This window comes from Dasypus novemcinctus, chromosome 23 (genome assembly GCF_030445035.2).
Source record: "Dasypus novemcinctus isolate mDasNov1 chromosome 23, mDasNov1.1.hap2, whole genome shotgun sequence".
NCBI classification, from domain to species: Eukaryota; Metazoa; Chordata; class Mammalia; order Cingulata; family Dasypodidae; genus Dasypus; species Dasypus novemcinctus.
This window is the reverse complement of record NC_080695.1, coordinates 10826597-10847851: the sequence shown is the minus strand read 5'-3', so window position 1 is coordinate 10847851 and position 21255 is coordinate 10826597. Positions and strand designations below refer to the sequence as shown.

The following is a 21255-nucleotide window of genomic DNA, read 5'->3' as shown; positions in this document are numbered from 1 at the left end:
GGCCCGCGCGAGGCAGGCAGGGGCCTTGGAATGGAGGCATGGCTTTCCGCTCGGCTCTTGCCGAGGAACAGTGTCCGGCAGTGAAAAGCCATCTCCTCTGCGGAGCTGCTCTCCAGTGACGACTCAGCTGGCCTGAAGGCATCTGGGACGTCCTCCCTCGTGCAGCCCCAGCGGCCTGAGCCCGCCTCAGCAGAGGGGACATGTTGGAAACTGAGGCATAGTGGTCTCGAAAAGGGAGACGTGCTGTTTCCATGGCTACGCTTTTAACATAGGAATGCAGCAATTAAGCCTTTTGAGTCAACAAGATAGAGCTGTCCCCGGCAGGGAGAAATACGAGCAAACACACTTTGTGGTTTGAAAGGAATACTAAATCTTTGTACTTTGAGATAAGTTCTTTAACTTACGAGTCTTGTTAATGTGTAGTTGCACTGCTTGTTATCTCGATAGTCTGAGTATATATAATGCCACAGGTAGAAAATAAAGTGGTCTGAGGAGTGATTACTCGCAGACCCCCTGATCCCAGCTCTCTCTTTCTCTCTGTTTCACTCTCGCTTTCTCTCTCTCATTCCCGATACCCTTCGGGTCCAAATCTCCAACAGGGACGGTTACTTCCCGAGGAACAGGGGAGAAGGGGAGGGGGCAAGTGGGCCCGATGAGGGCAGGCTCCCTTGGGACTGCCCACGGGCCTGGGGCACCCGGCACACGACGTGCTACTACGAGCAGCTGAACACAAAGGGAACCCAAGCTGAGCAGCCAGGTGGGTGCCGGGAGACGTAGAGCGGGGCTGGTTCTCCTGCGGGCCCCGTGGGTTACCTGGGCCAGCAGCACGGAAGCCACCAGGCTCAGCAGCCAGGTGTTCCGGATGGGGTCACACGACAGGGTCAGGCCGTCCACGGGCGACGCCTCTCTCAGGATGGCGGCGCAGAGGACCTGCGGCTGCTCGGGGCACGCGGGCAGGCAGAGGGTGGCCTGCAGCAGGTCCACACACGTCTTCTCCAGTCTGCGGGACAGGACCGCGCTGCCCAGCTGCCTCCCACCCGGCCGGTGGAGCTCACGGCCGCCCTCCTCCCCCCACCCGCCGAGCTGGCTGGGGACTCTGGAGTGAGTTTCTGGCCCCGGTTTAGGGGACACAAGACTCAAAGGCCGAGTGAGTGTGTGCTCGCCCCCACCGCCCGCCTCCGGTGGCGAGGCCCCCTGCCGTGTCGGGAAGGTGGTCCACGCCTCACTGTGCCTTGGCATCTGCGCCGCCCGCGGTTCCAGGAATTGTCACACTCACTTCCTGGGGTACTTGGTGGCTGCGACGATGAGGAACAGCCTCTGCAGCGCGTCGAGCGCCTCGGCCCCCAGGTTCTCCTGCAGCAGGTGGCTGACCCGGGCGCAGAACTTCTTCAGCTCCTCGTCCTGGATCTCCCTGAAACGAGAGGGTGTGGGCCGCCCGGCCTCCGCAGGGGACCCGGGGCTGCTCGGACTGCGGGCGGGGGTGGGGGTGGCGGGGCTGGGACTGGGGGAAGCACCCGCCTCGGCGCCCCTCACCTTCACTGCCTGGGCCGCTGCCTGGTCAGGGAGCCCATCGCCTCGGACAGGCGGCCACAGGCAGCCTCGGGGGGGAGAGGCCCCTCTTCCAGATTTTATTATGCCACAAACAGAGTAAAACAAATTGTCCTGCGGAGCCCCATTCCAGAGTGCCCATCTCTTCAAGAGCCCTTCAAGGCGCCTTCAACTGCTGGACAAGAGCCTGATCTCCACCTATTAAAGGGCAAGCACCATGGCACACTGCAAGGGAATTTACTACCCTCTGTGAACACCTTCATTTTATGTAACTTAAAAAATGATCCAAGACGGTGTCGGCGTAGCTCAGGCAGGGCGCAGCTCTCTTGCAAAATAGGGGAAAAAACAGAAGCTGTCCGGGGCACTGCTCTGGGGACCCGCAGATGAGGAGAGGGCCACACACGCATCCAGGAGGGCCTGGGGCTGGAGCGACAAGGGGCCACAGAAACCCATGGTCCCACACCCCCGTGGCTGGGAACACTGCTGTCCCTCACCCAGAAGAGCAGCCTCGGGGAGACCTGCGGCCGACGGGGAGGGGCGCGTCAGATCCCTCCTGGGAGGAGGGAGGTGCGGCAGAGGCCGAGCGGCTCTCCCCGGCTGGTGCACCCACCCCAACTCCACTCCACCCTAACTAGCGCGGGCGGCGGGGAGACTGCAGGACCCATCTCCCCGGAGGGGTCTGCGCCACCTGCTGGCCAGCCGGGGAAGCGAGGGAAGACAGGCTGGGCTCCTTTCTGTCCCGGGCACCCCAGAGCTGGTCTTGCCCCAGTAGCAGCTCCCTGCCCCTGTTCTGAAAACTCAAACAAGGCAATCCTAAAGTTTTCGAAAAAATTAAACCAAAAACTCAAAGAAGAGCGGTGAAATAAAACCACCAGCAGTCAGTTGCCTAGATATCAACACAAGGGAACAAGCTGCACTGAACAGGAGGATGTGGCCCAGCCACAGCTACAAACCACGAGCCCAGACGAGGCACAGGATTCAAGACGAGGATCAGTGATGGAAGCACAGAGCTCCTTAAGCAATTGAATGAGATGAACAGATATGGGACTAAAGGATACAGGACATGAAGACGATGCTGGATGAGCATAAAGAACAATCTGAAAGCCAAGGGCAGGAGGCCTGGAGAAGATTATAAGTAAGAGAAACTGAAAAGATTAAAAGACAACAGTAGGATCTGACAACAGAAAGCCCAGGGATAAAATGGACAAAGGAAGCAATGCCTTTACAGCAGTAACACTGGGTGTAATGGACTGAACTCCCCAACTAAAAGACACAGACCGACAGAACGGATTAAAAAATCAACACATGAGCCATCTATTTGTCATCTACAAGAGACTGACTTTAGTTGCAAGGTCATAATCAGGCTGAAAGTGAAAGGATGGAAAAAAGGTATTCAATGCAAATAATAAAAAAAGAGCTGAAGTAGTGATAATGATATCGGATAAAATAGAATTCAAATGAAAACTGTCATAAGAGGTGAAGAAGGTCACTATATATTAATAAAAGGGACAATTCACCAAGAAGAAGTAAGAATATCTATGTACCCAACTAAGGTGCCCCAAGGTATGTGAGACACACATGGGTAAAACTGAAGGGAGAAATAGATGTCTCTACAGTAATAGTTGGAGAGGTCAACACTCCACTGTCAGCATTAGACAGAACATATGGACAGAGAATAAAGAAGGAAACTGAGGACTTGAATGATGAGATAAATGAACTAGACTTAACAGGCATCTATAGAGCATTACACCCCAAAACAGCAGGATGCACTTATTCTAGAGTGCTCATGGATCTTTCTCCAGGACAGACTGTGTACTAGGACATAAGTCTGAGCTCAATAAATTTAAAAACACTGAAATTATACAAAGCACTTTCTCTCAGTACGTTTCTCAAGACGAATGAAAACGAGAGAACAACATAGCAAAACTTGTGGGAATTAGTAAAGGCAGTGCTGAGGGGGAAATTTATAGCCCTCAATGGTTTTATTAAAAAAGAAGAGTTAAAATTCAAGACCTAACTGCACACCTGGAGAAGAGTAAATCAATCCCAAAGCAAGCAAAAGGAAAGAAATGATAAAGATTAGAGCATAAATAAAAGAATTTTAAAAAATACAGTTAACAGGACTAAAAGCTGATTGAGAAGATCAAGAAAATTGATAAACCCATAGCTAGATTAATAAATAAGAGAAGATGCAAATAAATAAAATGAGAAAGGAGAAGGGGGTCATTTCCACTGTCCTATCAGAAATAAGAGATATAGGAGAATACTATGAACAATTGCTGCCAACAAACTAGACATTGTTGTTGAAATGGACAAATTCCTGGAAATTCAAGAACAAACCACACTAACCTTGGAAGGAATAGAAGATCTAAACAAATCAATCACACGTAAAGAAATTGAAAGTCACCAAAAACCTCCCCAAAATGAAAAGTACAGGACCAGCAGGCTTCACAGGTGAATACCAGCAACCATTTAAAGAAGATCTAGTAACAGTCTTCCTCAGACTCTTTTCAAAAATAGAACAGGAAGAAATGATACCAAGCTCATTCTGTGAAGCTAGTATCACCCTAATACAAAGCCAAATAAAGATATTATGAAAAAAGAAAATTACAGACCAATTTCTCTAACGAACATAGATGTAAAATCCTCAACAAACTATTTGCTAACCAAATCCAAAAACACATGAAAAAAATTATACATCATGATCAAACTGGCTTTATAGGAGGTATGCAAGGGTGGTTCAAAACTAGAAAAGCAATCCCTGTCAATATACATTTATAAACTGAAGACCAAATATCACATGATCATCTCAATAGATGCAAAAAAGGCATTTGACAAAATACAACATCCTTTCTTGATAAAAAACATTCTGGGAAACGGACTTTGGCCCAGTGGTTAGGGCGTCCGTCTACCACATGGGAGGTCCGCAGTTCAAACCCCGGGCCTCCTTGACCCGTGTGGAGCTGGCCCATGCGCAGTGCTGATGCGCGCAAGGAGTGCCCTGCCACGCAGGGGTGTCCCCCGCGTAGGGGAGCCCCACGCGCAAGGAGTGCACCCCATAAGGAGAGCCGCCCAGCGCGAAGGAAAGTGCAGCCTGCCCAGGAATGGCGCCGCCCACACTTCCCGTGCCGCTGACGACAACAGAAGCAGACAAAGAAACAAGACGCAGCAAAAAGTCACAGAAAACAGACAACCGGGAGAGGGGAGGGGAATTAAATAAATAAAAAAAATAAATCTTTAAAAAAAAAAAAAAACACTCTGAAAGATGGGAATAGAAGGAAACTTTCTCAATATGATAAAGTGCATATGCGGAAAACCCACAGCTAACATTGTACTCAATGGTGAAAGACTCAAAGCTTTCCCGCTGAGATGAAGAACAAGACAAGGATGCCCACTGTCTCCACTGTTATTCAGCATTGTGCCAGAAGTTCTAGCTAGGACAATTCAGAAAGAAAAACTAATAAAAAGCACCCATATAGGAAAGGAAGAAGTAAAACTTGCACTATTCACTGATGATATGATCCTATACCTAGAAAATCCCAAAAAATCCACAATAAAACTACTAGAACTAAAAGAAAATTTTAGCAAAGTGGTAGATACAAGATTAATAAGCAAAAGCCAATAGTATTTCTATACACTAATGAGCAATCTGAGGAGGAAGTCAGAAAAAAAATTCCATTTACAATAACTAAAAGAATCAAATAAACTTAGGAATAAACTTAACCAAGGACATAAAGGACCTGTATTCAGAAAACTATAAAACACTGCTAAAAGAAACCAAAGATGATCTAAATAAAGGGAAGGACATTCCACCCTCATGGGTTGGAAGACTAAATATCAATAAGATATCAATTCTACCCAAATTGATCTACAGATTTAATGCAAGTCTGGAAAAAAATTCCAATACCCTTCTTTGTAGAATTTGAAAAGCCAATTTTCAAATTTATATGGAAAGTTTAAGGGTCCCTAAATAGCCAAAAATGTCTTTGAAGATATGAAGTTGGAGAAAGTGCCAAACCCACTCAGTTGGTCAAAACAGGCTATTCAACAAACGGGGCCGGGGAAACTGGATATCCATATCCCAAAGAAAAAAAAGAGGGCCCCTATCTCACACCCTATACACAAATTAACTAAAAATGTATCAAACACCTAAACATAAAAACTAGAACCATAAAACGCCCAGAAGAAAACAGAGAAACACCTTTACCATCCTGTGGCAGACAGCGGATGTAGCTCCAGCAACTGGGTGCTACCCCCACGTGGGAGGCCCCAGATTCAGTCCCAGTGCCTCCTAAGATGAGCAGATGCTACGTGGGAGGTCCCAGATTCAGTCCCAGTGCCTCCTAAGATGAGCAGATGCTGAGAGCTGATAGAAGCAGGAAGCAGATACGGTTCAAGCAGTTGGACACCCACCTCCCACACGGGAGATCCCAGGTTTGGATCCCAGTGCCTCCTAAAGATGACGAGCAGACATAGCCAGCAGACAGATGAGGGAACCATTTCAGGAGAGGGGGAGGAGTTAAAAAAAAGTCCTGTGGCAGGCGGTGGTTTCTTGGACCTTACACCCCACCATGAGCAAAGAAAGAAAAAATAGATAAAATGGGATCTCCTCAAAATTAAATACTTTAGTATTTCACACAATTTTGTTAAGGTGAAAAGGTAGCCAGCTCAGTGGGAAAAAATCTTCAAAAACCGCTTATCTGACAAGAGTTTGATTTCCAGGTTATACAGAGTTCATACAACCTAATGACAAAATGACAAGCAACCCAATTAAAAAATTGACAAAAGACTTGAATAGACATTTTTCTGAAGAGGAAATACAAATGACCAGTAGAGACATGAAAAGATGCTCAACATCACCAGCTATTAGGGAATTGCAAATAAAAACTACAGGGTATTATTTCACACCATACAGAATGGTCTTTATTAAATAAATGAATAAATACACCAGAAAACTCCCAGTGCGGGACAGGATGTGGAGAAATAGGAACACTCCTTCACTGATCATGGGAATGCAGAATGGTGCAGCCTCTGTGGAAGATGTTTGGTGGTTCCTCAGGAAGCTAAAAATTGCCATATGATCCCACAATCCTGCTGCTAGGAATATATTCAGAAGAACTGAAAACGAGGACATGGAAAGATTATCTGCGCACTGGTGTTCACAGCGGCATTATTCACAATTGCTGTAAGATGGAAACAACGTTAAGTGTCCATCAACTGCTGAATGAATAAAAAAAGGTGGTATACGTATATGACAGAATACTATCCAGTTTTAAGAAGAAATAAACTGGGGAACCACATGACAACATAGAGGAACTTTGAGGACATTATGTTGCATGAAATAAGCCAGACACCAAAGGATGACTAGCGTATGCTCTCAGTGATATGAAATACAATGAGTAGACTTATGGAGTTGGGCTATGGCGTGTAGGCTGGTGGGAGACAGAATGATGAGTTAAGAAGGGGAGCAGATGCTGGATGTAAGTAAAACGTTCCATTTTCAGTATGTGGTAAAGGTTGGAGTTGATGGTAGCACATTATAATGAATGTAACGAACACACTTTCTGTTGATGGATGTGATTGTGGCTGAAAGGGGTAGTCTAGGGAGGTTAATGGTAGCTGGAGGACAACTGGAGGATATGTATATAGGGGATGTATAATAGGGGATGTATAATAGTGATTCTGGTGGTAGATGAGGACTGTGGTTAATAACATAAATACTTGAATGTTCCACTACAAGGTGTTAAGAATATGGTGATGCATGGGGAAAATATAATGAATGCAACTCATGAACTATAGTAAACAACATCATAATATTTTTGTAGCAAAACCAAAGTTGGTACTATATTAATGCTAAAGGTAAAAAAATATGGGTTTTGGTTTTGTGAGATATGAATATGATTAATCTTTTTTTCCCCCTCTTCTTCATTTACAAGGAGACCTTGATTACATCATTTAATTTGTGTTCACCTGTATATCTTTCTGAACACTGGAGGAACAACTGAGTTTGTTTTTAGATTAGATAAAAGTGCCTGGACAGAACTCTTTTGGAGTAATGCTTCCCTAAGCATTATGTTGAGCTGCCTTTTGTCTGTTATTTTATTTTTTGAATCAGAAATAAAGTTTGAATTTTAAAAAGTCCTCTGTGCATTGCCAGTGGTGTTAACGTATCAGGCAAAGTCTCAAAACGGAACCCTGATTTTCAGTTTCTATTCCAGTTCAAAGACAGGAAAACGTTACTTGCCAAGGAGTGACTGTACCAGGTGCTAAGAGGGGGTGAGGGCTCTCTGAGAAGTATCCCAAGGGCTGTGCCGTCCCCACGTGCCTACCACCCACGCCCAAGCCATGGCTGAAGTTCCAACGCTGACCCCTGGCCGTAGCTGAGAGGTCCACGTGTGCCCGCTGCACCCATTCTGGGCCCATGGGATGCTCGCGCTCAGGGACTTGGAATCCCAAACGGAGCAAGAACCCAGCATTCCTGGCATTTGGGCACACAGGCTGAAGGTTCAAGGAACCGTGAGAGTGGAGGCCCCAGATGGCTTCCTGGGTGTCCTGCCCTTACTCCAAGTCAGTGGGTTATTTCCCACCGCCAGCCCTTGCCCCCAGGTTTTTGTGGTGGTGTTTAAACTAGCCAGTTGGTTTCAGGTCCCTACCAGCAAAAGAACAGGCAGATCCAGGACAAGGACAAAGAGGCAGAGGGTGAGAGGACTAGCCCAATTCTACTTCTAACAGGGGCGATGATGTTGAAGGAGACCGAGGAAGCTGCCAGATTAGGTCCCGCAATGATAATGGAGAACCCTTCCCAGAACGGCAGGCCTCCTCACCCCAGCTTAGTCCCCTCCAGTATATTCTGCAAATTATAGGGTTCTTTCCAAATGACCAATGTGTGCAAAACCCTGCAATGGCTTCCAGCTGCTTTCAAATTCTAAATCCTATGCCACGCCGGCCCCTCCTTCCTTCTCCAGCCTGGGAGTCCTGCTGCCTCTCACTTCTGCCCCTTCACAGGGACCCTCTGCCTGAAATACTCTCCCTTTCTTCCCTCCTCACGTATTCTGAGTTTCCACCTTGATGCCTTTTCCTCCTGAAGTCCTCCTGACAGTCGTTGCCCACCTCCAACCCCACCCATGCCCCACGTGGTTCATTTACTCTTCAGCTTACAGCGTGAGATGTTTCTGACAACTTTTTTCCCTCAGCCTTGTTTTCCCTGTCTGCAAAATTTTAGGAGACACTAAAAATTTCCTCCAAATTCTAACTCCCAAACCTTTTCAATTCATTTTAAAACACCCAGAAACCACAGGCTTAATTAAAACAAAATATATAGTGAAAACGAGTAGGACCCAAGGGAGAGGCTATTAACATCTCTTAAATCATATGGATGAGAAACTGTAAGACCCCAACTTACGGGGACTCAGCCTGGCAGTACCTGCCACCCGCCCCAGGCAGAGAGACGGAGAGAGAACTTAGAGAGCCAGGGCTGCGCCTTCTGCCCTTCCCGCGCACGAGTTTCTGACCTGAGCAGGTGAGTTTGGAAGAGGCAAACCCAAAGGGCCGGGCGTGAGTCCCGGCTCCCACATGCCTCTGGCGAGCACCGCGTCAGCTGAGACTCTAGTATCCAAAAGTACCTATTTTTCATTGAATACTGCCCTTAAATTTAAGCAAACTGCCTACCTGTTCAAGAGTAAAAGAAGACTTTAGTGGACTTCCTGGGAAATGGCGCTGCATGTCCATTTCCACAAACGCCCTCCTGAGAGACTTTCGGGGGTTATTCTGACCAGGGAAGGCGCTGGCCCAGTTCTCTAATCCTCCTTCAAAGCCCTGCTCCATGGTAACCACAGCAACCTCAAGCAGCCCGATCTCTCCCACCGAGGGGGCCAACCCTGATTGCAGTTTTGTTCTGTTTTGATTTACTCAGGCTTGTTCTTTTCACAGGTACCAATAGGTCTTGGGCGGTCTGCGCGTGCCCGTGCCCGTTCCGCTGGTCGTGAGGTCCTGGGGCTGTGGAGTCCCGGCCTACGCTCCGCTTCCTCCCGACAGGCCAGTCGGTGAGAGACCCTGGCGGGAACCGTCTCGCCGCCCCCCGCAGCAGCCCACGCCGTCTCTCCAGGCCACAAAGCCCGCCCCTGGCCCCCCGGCCCCGCGGCGGTACGAGGGGCCCCCGCCGGGCTCACAGGGCTCTCCCGGCGGCTCGGCCTCGCGCCCGGCCCCCGCCTCGGCGCCGGCCCTCAGCACGCTGCCCAGGGGGCGCCTCGCGGGCCTCCCCCCGCGCGCGGCCCCCAGCGTCCCCGGCGTCCCCGCACCTGGCCTGCTGCAGCAGACTCGCCGCCCCCGCCGAGAACATGCCGCCGCCGCCGCTGCCCACCCGGGCCCCGGCCCCGGCCCCGGCCCCGGCCCCGGCCCCTGCCCTGGCCCGAGCCCCCGTTCGCTTCCGGGACCGCGTCACCTGCCGCGTCACGTGAGAAGCGGGGCCTCGGGCTGGGCGAGTGCGCCGCCGACCAATGGGCTCCGGCGCGCGCGGAACCCGGGACGCGCGGAACCCGGGAGCCCCGAGCCCTGGACGCCGAGCTCCGGACCCGGAAGCCGGAAGCCCGGCAGGCCTGGCCGTGGCGGCTGCTGCCCGGGCGGCGCCGGTGCCGGCAGCAGGGAGCGGCCCCGGCCGGTAGCCGCGGCTCCTGGCGCGGGTCTTGGGCGCCCCGCCTTGGGAAGAATGGCTTATTGAATCCCACCCCGACCCCGGGGGACCGGCACCTCTATTTCATAGGCGAGGCCCAGGTCCAGAGAGGGAAAGCCCCTGCACACGTCGGCGCCGGGCACGTGGTCGGATTCCCGCCCCCAGACCGCGCGGGGACCCCGGTGGTTCTCCTGCTCCGTGCCGCTTCCGCCCGAGACGAACCTGGAAGGCGCAGAGGGTGTGCAGACCAGGATGGGGAGGCGTGGGCCCAGGCAGGGGGCCCTGTGCCCGCTGATGGCAACACCGTGGAGCCTTAAGGGTCTGAAAACAGGCCAGGCTTCGTGGGGCCTACACGCACGGCGGCTGGCAGGGGAGTGTGCGGAGGCCGCTGCAGTCAATGGTCCAGGAGAGAGGAAGGATGGAAAATTTGGCAGACTCAGCAACCATCAGGGGCAGGGTTTGCAGGACTTGGTGACTGATGGATGGGGGGAGGGGGAGGGAAGGCAAAATAAAGGCAAGAAGCAGGTTTCTGGCTTGTGCAGCAGGGTGGTGCCGCCCAGAAGAGGGTGAGGAAGTTTGTAGGGAGAACCATTCATTCAGTGAATGAAAGAAGTGGATGTGGCTCAACTGACAGAGCATCCACCTACCACATGGGAGGTCCAGGGTTCAAACCCAGGGCCTCCTGCCCCGTGTGGTGAGTGGGCCCACGTGCAGTGCTGATGTGTGCGAGGAGTGCCGTGCCACACGGGTGTCTCCCACGTAGGGAAGCCGCACATGCAAGGAGTGCACCCTGCATGGAGAGCCACCCTGCGCAAAAAAAGTGCAGCCTGCCCAGGAGTGGCACTGCACACATGGAGAGCTGATGCAGAAAGATAATGCAACAAAAAGAGACAGAGTCTCCATGCCACTGAGAAGAATACAAGCCGACGCAGAAGAACACACAGCGAATGGACAGAGCAGACAACTGGGGGGGGGGGGGGGGCGGGGGAGAGAAATAAATTTTTAAAAAATCTTAAAAAGAAAAATGAACGAAAGACTCCCTCAGCTCTGCCTTTGTGGGATCTACAGCCAGCAAAGTGGAGTTACCAAGTAGACAAATGTACACACGAGTCACAGTGATCAGTGCTCTGAAGGGAAGACAGCAGAGGGGCAAGAGTGCAGGGGGGAAGGAGGGACTTTGGGTAGGGTGGTGAGGGAATCCTGTCAGAAGGATGGGCACTGAGAAGCATCAGTGGAGGAAAGGGAGGGGAGGGGTGATGGCTCTGCACTAGAGCTAGTTTCCAAGATGCCCTTGAGATGCCCGGGTGGAGATGCTGAGGGCGCCAGGGGCCGACGATGGGAGCTGTAGACTGGCCGCTCAGGGTTGAGAGGGAGTGGGAGGGCCCGAGGAGCCTGAGAGCACGGTGACGGAGGGCCCTGGTGAAGGAAGAGGTGGTCGTGGGCACCCACTGCACGGCAACACAGCAGTGACCTCCACTCACCCGGGGTGGCTCCGCAAGACTTTTATCTTTACCATTCTGAGTTGACTGAAATGGAAATCCTGGTCAAGGTATTCAAGGTGAAGCCACATACACACTGTAAGTGGTGCAGAGACGTGAAACCAGCAGCACCTGGCTGCTGCGGAATGGCCAGAGAAGTGGGAAGAGACGAGGTCAGCGCCAAGTGACTGGACCGAGAATGACGGTACGTTGACAACTGAGAAGGGAAACTGGTGACCCATGTTCGCTGCAGCCAGCCAGTTCACCCAGAGGCAGGAGTGACAGCAGCTGTACACGACCGGTGCCTGCTGTAGTGTGGCGGCAGGACAAGGAAGTGCCTCCTGTCCTCCGGGCTCCCTCTGTCACCACGAATTGGCAGAGCCTAGAGGAGGGGCTGGCAGAGCAGAAACACGAGTCACAGCGGAGTGGATGGAAGGGTGGGTCTGAAGCCACGAGACAGCCGTTGAACATGTTTTGGGTGGGGGTTTGCTGGTTTCCTTAGCCATGGCACACAACTCAAATTCCAAGGTAAACTACATTTAGACAGACAAAACTTGGGAGCCGGAAAGGACTTCAAGTACTGTTTCATAGCTAAAAAAACTGCCCATTAAGGTGCAACATGGAGAGTAGAGCACACACATCTTAAGTGGACTCAGTGACACTTTTCTCCAGGTTGGGGGACGCTGGAGGATGTTGAGTGCCTGGCTCACGGGGGTCGGGGATGTGCAGTGTTGGCTGATTTCTGTGGTGGAAGTACTCCTCCGTAGCTGATCTCAAGCTCCCAGCATTGGGGGAGGCAGCTCCACCACAGAGACACAACGGGGCCCAAGTAGCCCCAGGACATGTGACCTTTGTTTTAAGTAACTTAACTTTACATAATTAAAAATTTCACAAATGTTAAATGTTTAACAGCAGACTCACAAAATTCCTGAAAATTCCACTGCCAGCCCTTGCAAGCTGGCTCCAGCACAGCACTGCCACCGCCCAGGAGTGATGGGCTCCCTGCCCTGATCGCCACACTGGGGGGGGTGTCCCTGCCAGGGGGTACATGCGCTGCTTCCGTGTGGGGCTGTCGTCAGCAGCCGCAGCGTACCCCACTGCACCTGGTGGCGGGGCCCTCGCACTCCACCATCTGAACGGGTTCAGAGCTCGGCCAGCGTTCATCAAGAACTTAGCTATGCCTGAACCCTTCTCCCTCCACACCCACGCACCCCAAATGATACTACCAAGGACAATATTGATCTGTTTCTTTAAAAAGTTACTTTTGTGTAAAATAGTACTGTGTAAGGCAAAAATTGTCTTAGAAACAAAATTTTTAAAACTGAACATTTTTTGAAAAACAGCAGCAGTTAACCAATGTAGCAACCTGAAACACTCTTTATCATTCTGTCTTTATATTTAGTGAAAACCTTAAAATACAATGACTATTACATTAAGGATTACCGTTAGAATCTTACCTGGAAAGTGGTGCAACCCGCAGGAAGGCAGAAGTATTCAAACTTCGGTGACAGCTGTGGCCACTGTGAGCGCTGAGGCGTGTGTTATTGATTAGCTGAATGGGATTGTGAACACACACGCCGGGGAGCCCTGGCAATGGTTTTATAAAGCCCCGAGTCGGGGGTGGGCAGCAGCACACTGATGTGTCACGCCCCCGGGCCCACGAGACGACCCCTGGGAGCCCGGCGCGGCTCGTGCCCTCGGAACGGCCCTGGGTGGGCTTGCCTTCCTCAGGGGGCCAAATGATGAGCACATGGCACCGCGAGGGCCCAGGCCTGCCAGCCGCGGAGCCCACCCCAGCCAGCCTCCCCTGCACCGGGCACGAGCAGGGCCTGAGGTGACGCGCTCAGCAGAGGCAGATGCTCCTGATGCTTGGGCTGGTGCTGAGGGCCCACTGTGGTGGGCTCTGGGCCGGGCCTCCTGGAGCGCGCGCCCAGGAGCAGCGAGGCCCCTCCGTGTCCTCCAGTGTGCGCGGGGCAGGCGTGGACTCGCCTTCGCAGCCCTGGACACACTCAGCGCAGCCACGGGCTGGAGTCCAGGAACCATAGGTCCCTCCATCAGTCACTGTGGCCACTGCCTTCTCTCCAGGAACAGGTGCTGGGGAAAACGGGTGCGAGCAGCTGCCCTGGGGCTGCCCGTGAGCCCTCCCAAGCTCTGCCCTCCAGGGCTGGGGTGGCTGCTTGGCCAGGCATGTGGCCAGTGTCCCTCAGACGGACCACACAGGGCTGCGGTGTCATTTCTTTAATATATAATTTTATTTCTGGTTATAGAAACAAATGCTAAGAGGAGACACAAAACCTCCCCATCCACATACAACAATTTCATCGATAACAGAACAGTTAAATGGAAAAAAAAGTAGAAATTTTAAACTTTGTTATAGCTTTAAAACATTAACGTCTGATACAATTAGAAATCACATTCAGATCTCAAACTTTTAAAAAAAAAACTATGGCTCCTTATTAAAAAAATACTGTATCCCATTTGAAATGAAAACCCAGGTCGGCCCAGCTCAGATGGGGGGCTTTTCGTTTCTCTGCCTCCAGTGCCTGCTCCTCGCCGCGTGGGCAGGTCTGCAGTGCCCCAGCTTCCCGCCACGCCTGCGCACGGATGACACCACCTGCCCTACGGCCCCATCGGGAGCTCTACAGCCTACGTTCCCACTTGGCAGGACACCGCGGCTCCTGAAGCGCTGATTTTCCAAGACAGCCACTTAAAAAAACACCCCCCAACGATACGCGCCCGCGGGCTACTTTCACGGGAGTTTTCCTTCCGCTCTCAATCTCAGCCTGGGCTCTGACCCGCCCCTGCACGTGGCTGGCTATCGGGCCTCGGCGTCTTGGGGACCCGCAGCACAGTCTGCTCACAGCAAAGGCCAAGGGTCTGGGGCAGTTTGTCCCTTTTTGTCCCTACCACTCCCCCCACCCCCCACCTTTCCTGAATGAGCAATCAAGCCAAATAAATTAAGGTATACTAGGTATTCAGAAAGCCTTTCTTGCGTGTAGGGAGGTGGGAGGGAAGAAGAGCCAAACTTAAGATATATGATGTGAAAGAACATGAACCAGTTCGTCCTCCAGGAAAGTAGAGGCCAGGCTTCAGGGGCTGAGGGCGGGCGGGCCTGGCTTCGCGCAGGCAGACGGTCTGCTTCAGAGCCACAGCCAGCTCAGCTCCTCACGGCTGCCAGAGAACAACTCGGGAGGGCAGCGGAAAGGTCGTGGCATGGGGACAGCATCTTCTCAACAGGGCCAGCCTCTGGAGGTGAGCCCGGTCCCCCAGCCTGGCCTCTGCACACTTCCTACCACGTCTGACATGTGTCTGCCGACGATAAATATTTGGGTGGATCAAATGATCAAGATATTCCAGAGGAAAGATTCCCGAGTAAAGGCTAATAAGCCAGGATCCTTCTAGTTCTGTGCTGAGGCCCTCCAGTGACCACCGGTGGATATGTGGCCTGATGCTGATGCACCTGCAGCCTCTGGTTGCCCCCTGAAGCACGGGAGGATGCGGCCAGTTCACGGCCTGGGGGAGCCAGGACTGGTGCCTACCAAAGCAAAGATGTGCCCGTGCTCTTCTTCATGTTTGCTTCTCTCTCATGACCCTTGCCGGCTGTGGCAGAATGACCCACGGGTGCAAAGATCGCCTGAAATCCTTCTAGTGGAATTTCTCTCTCAAGAGAAAGAAAGATGCTTAAAAAGAAAGTGACTGTTTTCTAAACTACCAAGCAGCCTAAAGGACAGCCATCAGTCTGAAAACAGAAACTCAAAGTCCCCAAGCTTGCTGACTCACAGCAGGCATTTCTGCCTCACTCCCGCACGAAGAGCCACGCAAACACTGATCCTCGGGCCAGGCAGAGCTCCCGGTGAGGCACGAGGCTTGTGTGGGCAGCCTGCGAGGGGCAGGGCGGGCCTGGTTTTCACATGGGCTGTGGCTACGAGCCGCTGCCCTGGACGTTCTGCGTGGGTGTGAAGGAGAGCTGCGAGGGCCAGCAGCAGAGGAGCCAGGCCTTGGTGTGCACCTCCCTTTAGTTAGCAGTTCGAGTTTGCACCTCAGAACCACCACGTGCAGGGGAAAGTAAGCCCTGCCTCACTCACGTGCAAGGACCTGGAAGCCTGGAGGACCTGAGGGGCCCGGGGACCTGGAGACCCGAGGGCCTGGGGGACCTGAGGACCTGGAGGACCTAGAGGACTGAGAGGGCCTGGGGGATCTGAAGGACTTGGGGACCTGGAGAACTTGAAGACATGAGGGACCTGAGGGCCTGGGGGACCTGAGGGCTTGGGGGACCTTGAGGACTTGAGGACCTGGGGGACCTGGGGACCTGGGGACCTGGCCAGCTCTTGGCACCTGAGTGGGCACCTCAGCCTGGCTCTCCCCCCTCCCGGATGCTGGAGTCGACGCACGTCTCCTGCCCCGACCCCTGCCACAGCGCAGTGGGCAGTGGCAATGCCCACGGGAGGGGTGCACGTACGGGCTCAGGAGGAACCCCCAGCAGGCAGTCTAGCAGCAGCCTTAACGTGCTGTCAGGGTGAGACAACTCACAAGCGAGGGGGGCTTTTCTCTTTTCACATAAGAGCAAACCTGTTTCCCCTCGTGGTGGGTGAGAGTGAAACGGGCCCGCTGCTAACCTCAGTTCCGGGGGAACGCTGGCAGGGCCCCCTCCTCCACGCAGCCGTGCTTCTGGGGGCAGCTGCGCAAGGGGAACAGCAGCGCGACAGTACCGGACGAGACAGCCGCGTACCGAGCAGTCCCTTCTGAAAATGCCCAATCCGGCCAAATCCTAGCTGCGCCAGGCTTCTCGGCGCACCCTGCTCCACTGCACTTCCAGACTCTCCCCGTATCCCAGGTGTAGCAGCTTCTGGTATTGAAGGGCAATGCAAAGAGCAGGTGTTGGGGCAAAGCCCAGCAGAGACAGCAAACGTGCGGACAAAAAGAACCGTGTCCTGGGTGGCAAAAAACCTCGACATGGAGAACAAGGGCAGGAAGGCCTGGACACAAGGAGACCAGGAAACGGAGGCACGGGAACCGGGCTCGGGGCCACTTATCGTGGCCCACCCCACCCCCGCCCCAAGGGCCAGCACCACGTCAGGAGCCGCCAAAGCTGGGTCCCCTGGGCGGCAATCCTGCCTCCATAGCAGCACGTGGAAACGTTTACGGCATCCTCAATTCAACAGCGTTGCTTCCAGGTGGAGGTATCACCCAAGAGGCTCCGGCGAAGCAGCAGGCAAGCGGGCTTCCCCGGAGCGCCAGCGAGGAGTGCGGCGACGCTGCGGTTCCCGGCAAGCCCCCGGGCGGCTCGCCTGCGGCTGTGCCCGGCACTCTGACTCCTGGCATCAGCCGTGCGCCCGAGCCTGAAGCCCTTTAGCGATACCCGCGGCGGAAGAGCTGCTCAGGGCTGAGCGCGGGTGCCAAGGCCGGACGCGGTCGCTCAAGTGCAAAGCAGGATTGAGAGAGTTGAAAAACAGGTGGTTCACCCCCAGCCAGCTGTATTTATTTCCGTGCTCTAAAAGCTATAGGAATATCCTTCCGGCGTCTCTAATGCTTTCTCACATTCAATCAAGTTTTCGTTTTTCTAAATGTTCTTTGACTCTAAGTACGGAAAATGCCCTACACTCTAGGAAAACCCCAAAGCTGAAGCAGAAGCTCAGCAGAGGGGCTTCTGACCGCGGGGACAGCGTCGCACAGGCCTCCTGGACACGACACACAAACCTCCCCGGGACGCGCTGCCCAGAGGCCTTTTCACTCAGCCGCAACGGGGCGTGCGTGAAGGCTGGTGGCCTTGACGCTTCCTCGACCCAGCGTCCCCAAGCCAGCTGCGAGCCACGAGCCAGGCCTGCCCCGCCCTCCCGCGCCTGCGCACAGGCCCTGCAGCAGGGCCGAGGCCGGGGCGCCCTCCCCACCCTCTGGGCCGCCAGGGGCCCCCTAACCCTTGTTCTCGTCGCGTGGAGCTCAACTGCTGCCCCAACGTTATGGGCAACTTCCTTTAGCAACTCAGAAATCTGCCCAGGCCTTTTTCATGTGGCTTTGTTATTAAATAAGGAAAAAAGGAAATACAAACAGCAAATCCCAAACATGAACCAAGACACCAAGAGGCACCTCCAACCCAGCGGGGCAGGCGCCTTCCCCAGGGAGTGCAGCCACCTTCAAAGTCAGCAAGTAAAGGGGGCCAGGAACCTGCACGAGGAGCGCCGCGAACGGTGTCCCCGGGGCCACGCTGGCCACACCCAACTTAGGGGACCCAAGTCCACGGGTGTCAGGGCAGGGGCAAATAGTACATTTTGAGTCCCTCAAAGGCATTGAGCCCCAGGCTTGTCCTCTTCGGAGGCTAAATATCACCTGGGAGACCAGTGTGGAGAGAGGCAAAGAGTTAAGGGCTGACATGCCTGTCCCGCCAGGGACCAAGCGCCGGGGTCTTCCAGCACGTTCCATCTGCTCACGCTCCCCAGTGCTCTGTTCTGCTAGGCTGTTGGACAGCTGGCAGGCGTCTGAGGCTCAGCGCTCGGAAGGCTCCTGCACCAAGTCTTACTGAGAAGGGCGGCAGGAGGAGGTGCCGTGGAGCCAGGTGCAGCTCCTGTAGCTGGCAGAGCCTTGGTGCACCCCTTACCTGTCCTTGAATTCTCTGTCCTGGTGGGGCCCGTTCAGCGATTTCCTTTCTCCACCAACAGCGGGCTGGTCTGCATGTGGTGTCCGAGCACCCACTGACCCAGGCCCTGGGGATGGAAGTCCCCTGGCAGCACAAGGGGCAGAGCCGGCCGCAGTTCTGGCATGGAGCGCAGGCACGAGGCCCTGCCCGAGCCAGAAGCCATGAGCCCGAGCCAGACCCCTGCGACCCAGCGATGCCAGCCCTGAGCCAGAGCCGCACCTACCCGGCAGCACAGGGGCAAGTCAAGGGCCGCCCCAACGTTGACCCCTGGGGTCTCCTGGGGCCCCCGTCAGCTGAGGGGTGCTGGTTGTCCTCTGGTTGGATGTACGCCTCCGTTGGACACCGGCGCCAGCTCCTGGAGAGGCCCTGGTGCCATCCAGGCACAACCAAACCTGCCAGGAGCCCGCCACCCAGCAGGCGGCTCCCTGAGTGGGCGGGCCCCACTTCCTCTCAACCCCTGCTCAGTCCAGCAGGGGCTACAGCCTGGCGGCTCCTCGGGGCCCTCCTGGAGTTCCCAGCACTCACCTCCCTGCAGCCTTCTCCCTGAGCCACCACCAGTAAACGCAGCGGGTCCGCCCGCAGGAACAGAAGCCAACACGCTGCAAGTTAGGGAGGTCAGGGGCTCCGGGCCAGATGGGCCAGGTCAGGCAGAGGCAAGACGATGACACAACGTTTTGTGCCCGACTCCCGCATGCACACCCCTCGCCGCAGACAGCACGTGTCCTCGGCGACCCCTCGAGAAGGGACTGCAGGAGGCGCCAGGAGGGAGCGTAGTGAGGAGGGCGCAGCCGCTGCGGCCCCTCTGGGGTGGTGGCTGCGCTGCTGGAGCCCTGAGGGCACGTGGGTGGGCGTGGCGAGCAGGGCCTGTGCGCAGGGCAGGCCGCCCCCTTCCTGAGACTTGAGGGCAGGCCCCTGGGGCCGGTGTCAGGCACGGGGAGCGTCTCCATTGAAGATTCTGTGCCACGTGACGACAGGTTTGGGGCGGGCGGTGCACAGACAGGTGAGGCTCGGGATGTGCGTGGCTGGGGCCAAGCCCCCCCCGGCCCGCTCTCCTGCAGACGCCCGTGGCTGCTGGCGGCGCCTCCACATCCCCTTCACAGGCGTCCTGTCCCCCGGTCCATGGCGCGTCCCGCTGGCTCCCTCCCCACGACGGAGCAGGGCCCGGGTGTCTGCAGCGCCCTGGCAGGGCGGGGGGCGGTGGTGCTGAGGCCGCCTTTCCTGCGCCGCCGGCTCCAGACTGCCTTGCTGCGGTGCGTGCGGGAAAATCCACGCTCAGCCTCGTGGAGGCCGCGTGGCGTCTCCTGGAAGGGCCCCGGAGGGCGCTGAGGGTCTGCAGGACGGCTCGGCCTCCGCTCTCGCCCCAGGTCGCCTGAGCGTCCCCTGGTCCGCTGAGTCCACAGCGGGCGCACGCAGTGGGCGCAGACCTCGCCGCCGGCGCGGGGAAGGCCGACTTCCTTCTGCCCGCTGGCCCAGGGCCCCTGCGCTTGGGCACGAGGCACGGCGCGATTCGAAACCGAGGAGTCCTGGGCGGTGACTCGGCTCCACTGCGTGGGCCCCGGAGGACACGGGGGCCCACCCTTTCCTGTTCCAGGGTGGCGGTGGCCCATGCTCTGGCTGTTGGGACGCCTGGGCGGCGGGACCTCCTGGCAGAAGCTCGGCGGCTGCTGACTTCTACACCTGCACGATGTGGCGTTTGCCCTGGACTCGAGCGTTTGCCTGAAGGACTTTCCACCTTGAACGCAGAGATGGAAGTTGTCAGTCCTTCCTGAAGTGGCCGGCCAGACGGCAGCGCTGCTCCCTGAGGGGCTGCGAGGCGGTGGGCCTGGAAGCACGCCCTTTGTCCTGGCTCCACGCAGGCTGGGGTCTGAGCTCCACGCTGGAACAGGAAGGCCTGGGCTCCAAAGCCACACCGGGCACCTCCGAGAGGCTGGACTGCCTCCCCCAGCCTCTCCTGGGAAGGCCTCTGCCTGCCCCGGCCGGTCTCCCGGGGCGAGGGGCCGCTCCTGCGGGGCCCTCCTCCCAGGGGGCAGGTCTGTTCTGGAACCTTCTTTGAGATGCTGAATGGTAGGTTCTACCTTCTCCCCCAAGCCTTGGAAAAAAGCCTTGGGGAAAGAGAAGGTGCTAAGGGAGAAGAGAACAACAAAGAGTCCCCCGGAATCATACAATCAGTTGTCTGAACTTGTTTATGTGTTTTCGTTTTGACCTACAGGGAAGGGCAGGAGATAAAACGCAGCTGGCGAGCGCGCTGCTCGGGGCCGGGTAGAGGAGGCCGCCCGCCGCCTTTGGCACCGTGTGCTCAGTCAGCTGGGGGCTGTGCCACTGTGCCCTCAGCGCCCGCCCGGCGGTGCTTCCGGCTCCGCTGCCTTGGGGGTGTCAGCCCTCCACCCACGTCCGGGCGGCCTCACTCGCCGGTCCCTGGCCCTGGGGGGCCGGCGGCGGCGATGACACTGGCCTGCGTGGTTGCAGTCCCACCCGGCTCCTCTACCCGCGGCCGCTTGATCTCGGGCTCCCCAGTGGGCGAGGCCGTAGGCGCGCTGGCGGGGGCGCTGGCGATGGTGCTGGCGAAGGCGGAGGAGGCTGCCGCTGCGGGTTCATCGGGGGCACCCTCGCACACGCGGGCGACGACCACGGGGGTGGACGAACTAGCCTGGGCTGCAAGAAGCTGCAGGGGGCTCGTGAGGGCTGCGGGTGGAAGGAGAGACGGGCAGTGGGAAAGCGAGCAGGGCTGGCGAGCTGCTGTCGGACGCAGGCCAGAACTGCTCACGTGCAGAAGGGCTCGGGACGCTGACATGCGGCCGACGCGAAGTTCCGAAGGGCGGCAGCGCCTCCGTGCCAGCCCTCGCCGGCAGCCCCCACTCCCCAAGGAGTCTGAGGCTCTGCGTGGCGTCACCCCTCCCTCCTCCAGCTGCCGGGCGGCCCCACCTGTGGCT

General features: G+C 55.5%; 2 protein-coding genes across 2 annotated transcripts in view; both read right to left on the bottom strand.

The window, feature by feature from the left end:
- Positions 1–9987, bottom strand: part of AP5Z1 (adaptor related protein complex 5 subunit zeta 1) — a 31724-nt gene extending 21737 nt beyond the window's left edge. The window contains exons 1-3 of the mRNA XM_058285731.1: positions 9846–9987; positions 1277–1411; positions 814–1000 (exon numbers count right to left, since the gene is read on the bottom strand). Of these exons, the coding sequence (XP_058141714.1) occupies positions 814–1000; positions 1277–1411; positions 9846–9886 (363 nt within the window). The 5' untranslated portion in view covers positions 9887–9987. The remainder of the gene's footprint in view (positions 1–813; positions 1001–1276; positions 1412–9845) is intronic.
- A 3937-nt stretch (positions 9988–13924) lies between these two features.
- Positions 13925–21255, bottom strand: part of FOXK1 (forkhead box K1) — an 80512-nt gene continuing 73181 nt past the window's right edge. Inside the window, exon 9 of the mRNA XM_004453946.5 lies at positions 13925–21007. Coding sequence (XP_004454003.2) covers positions 20727–21007 — 281 coding nt within the window. The 3' untranslated portion in view covers positions 13925–20726. The remainder of the gene's footprint in view (positions 21008–21255) is intronic.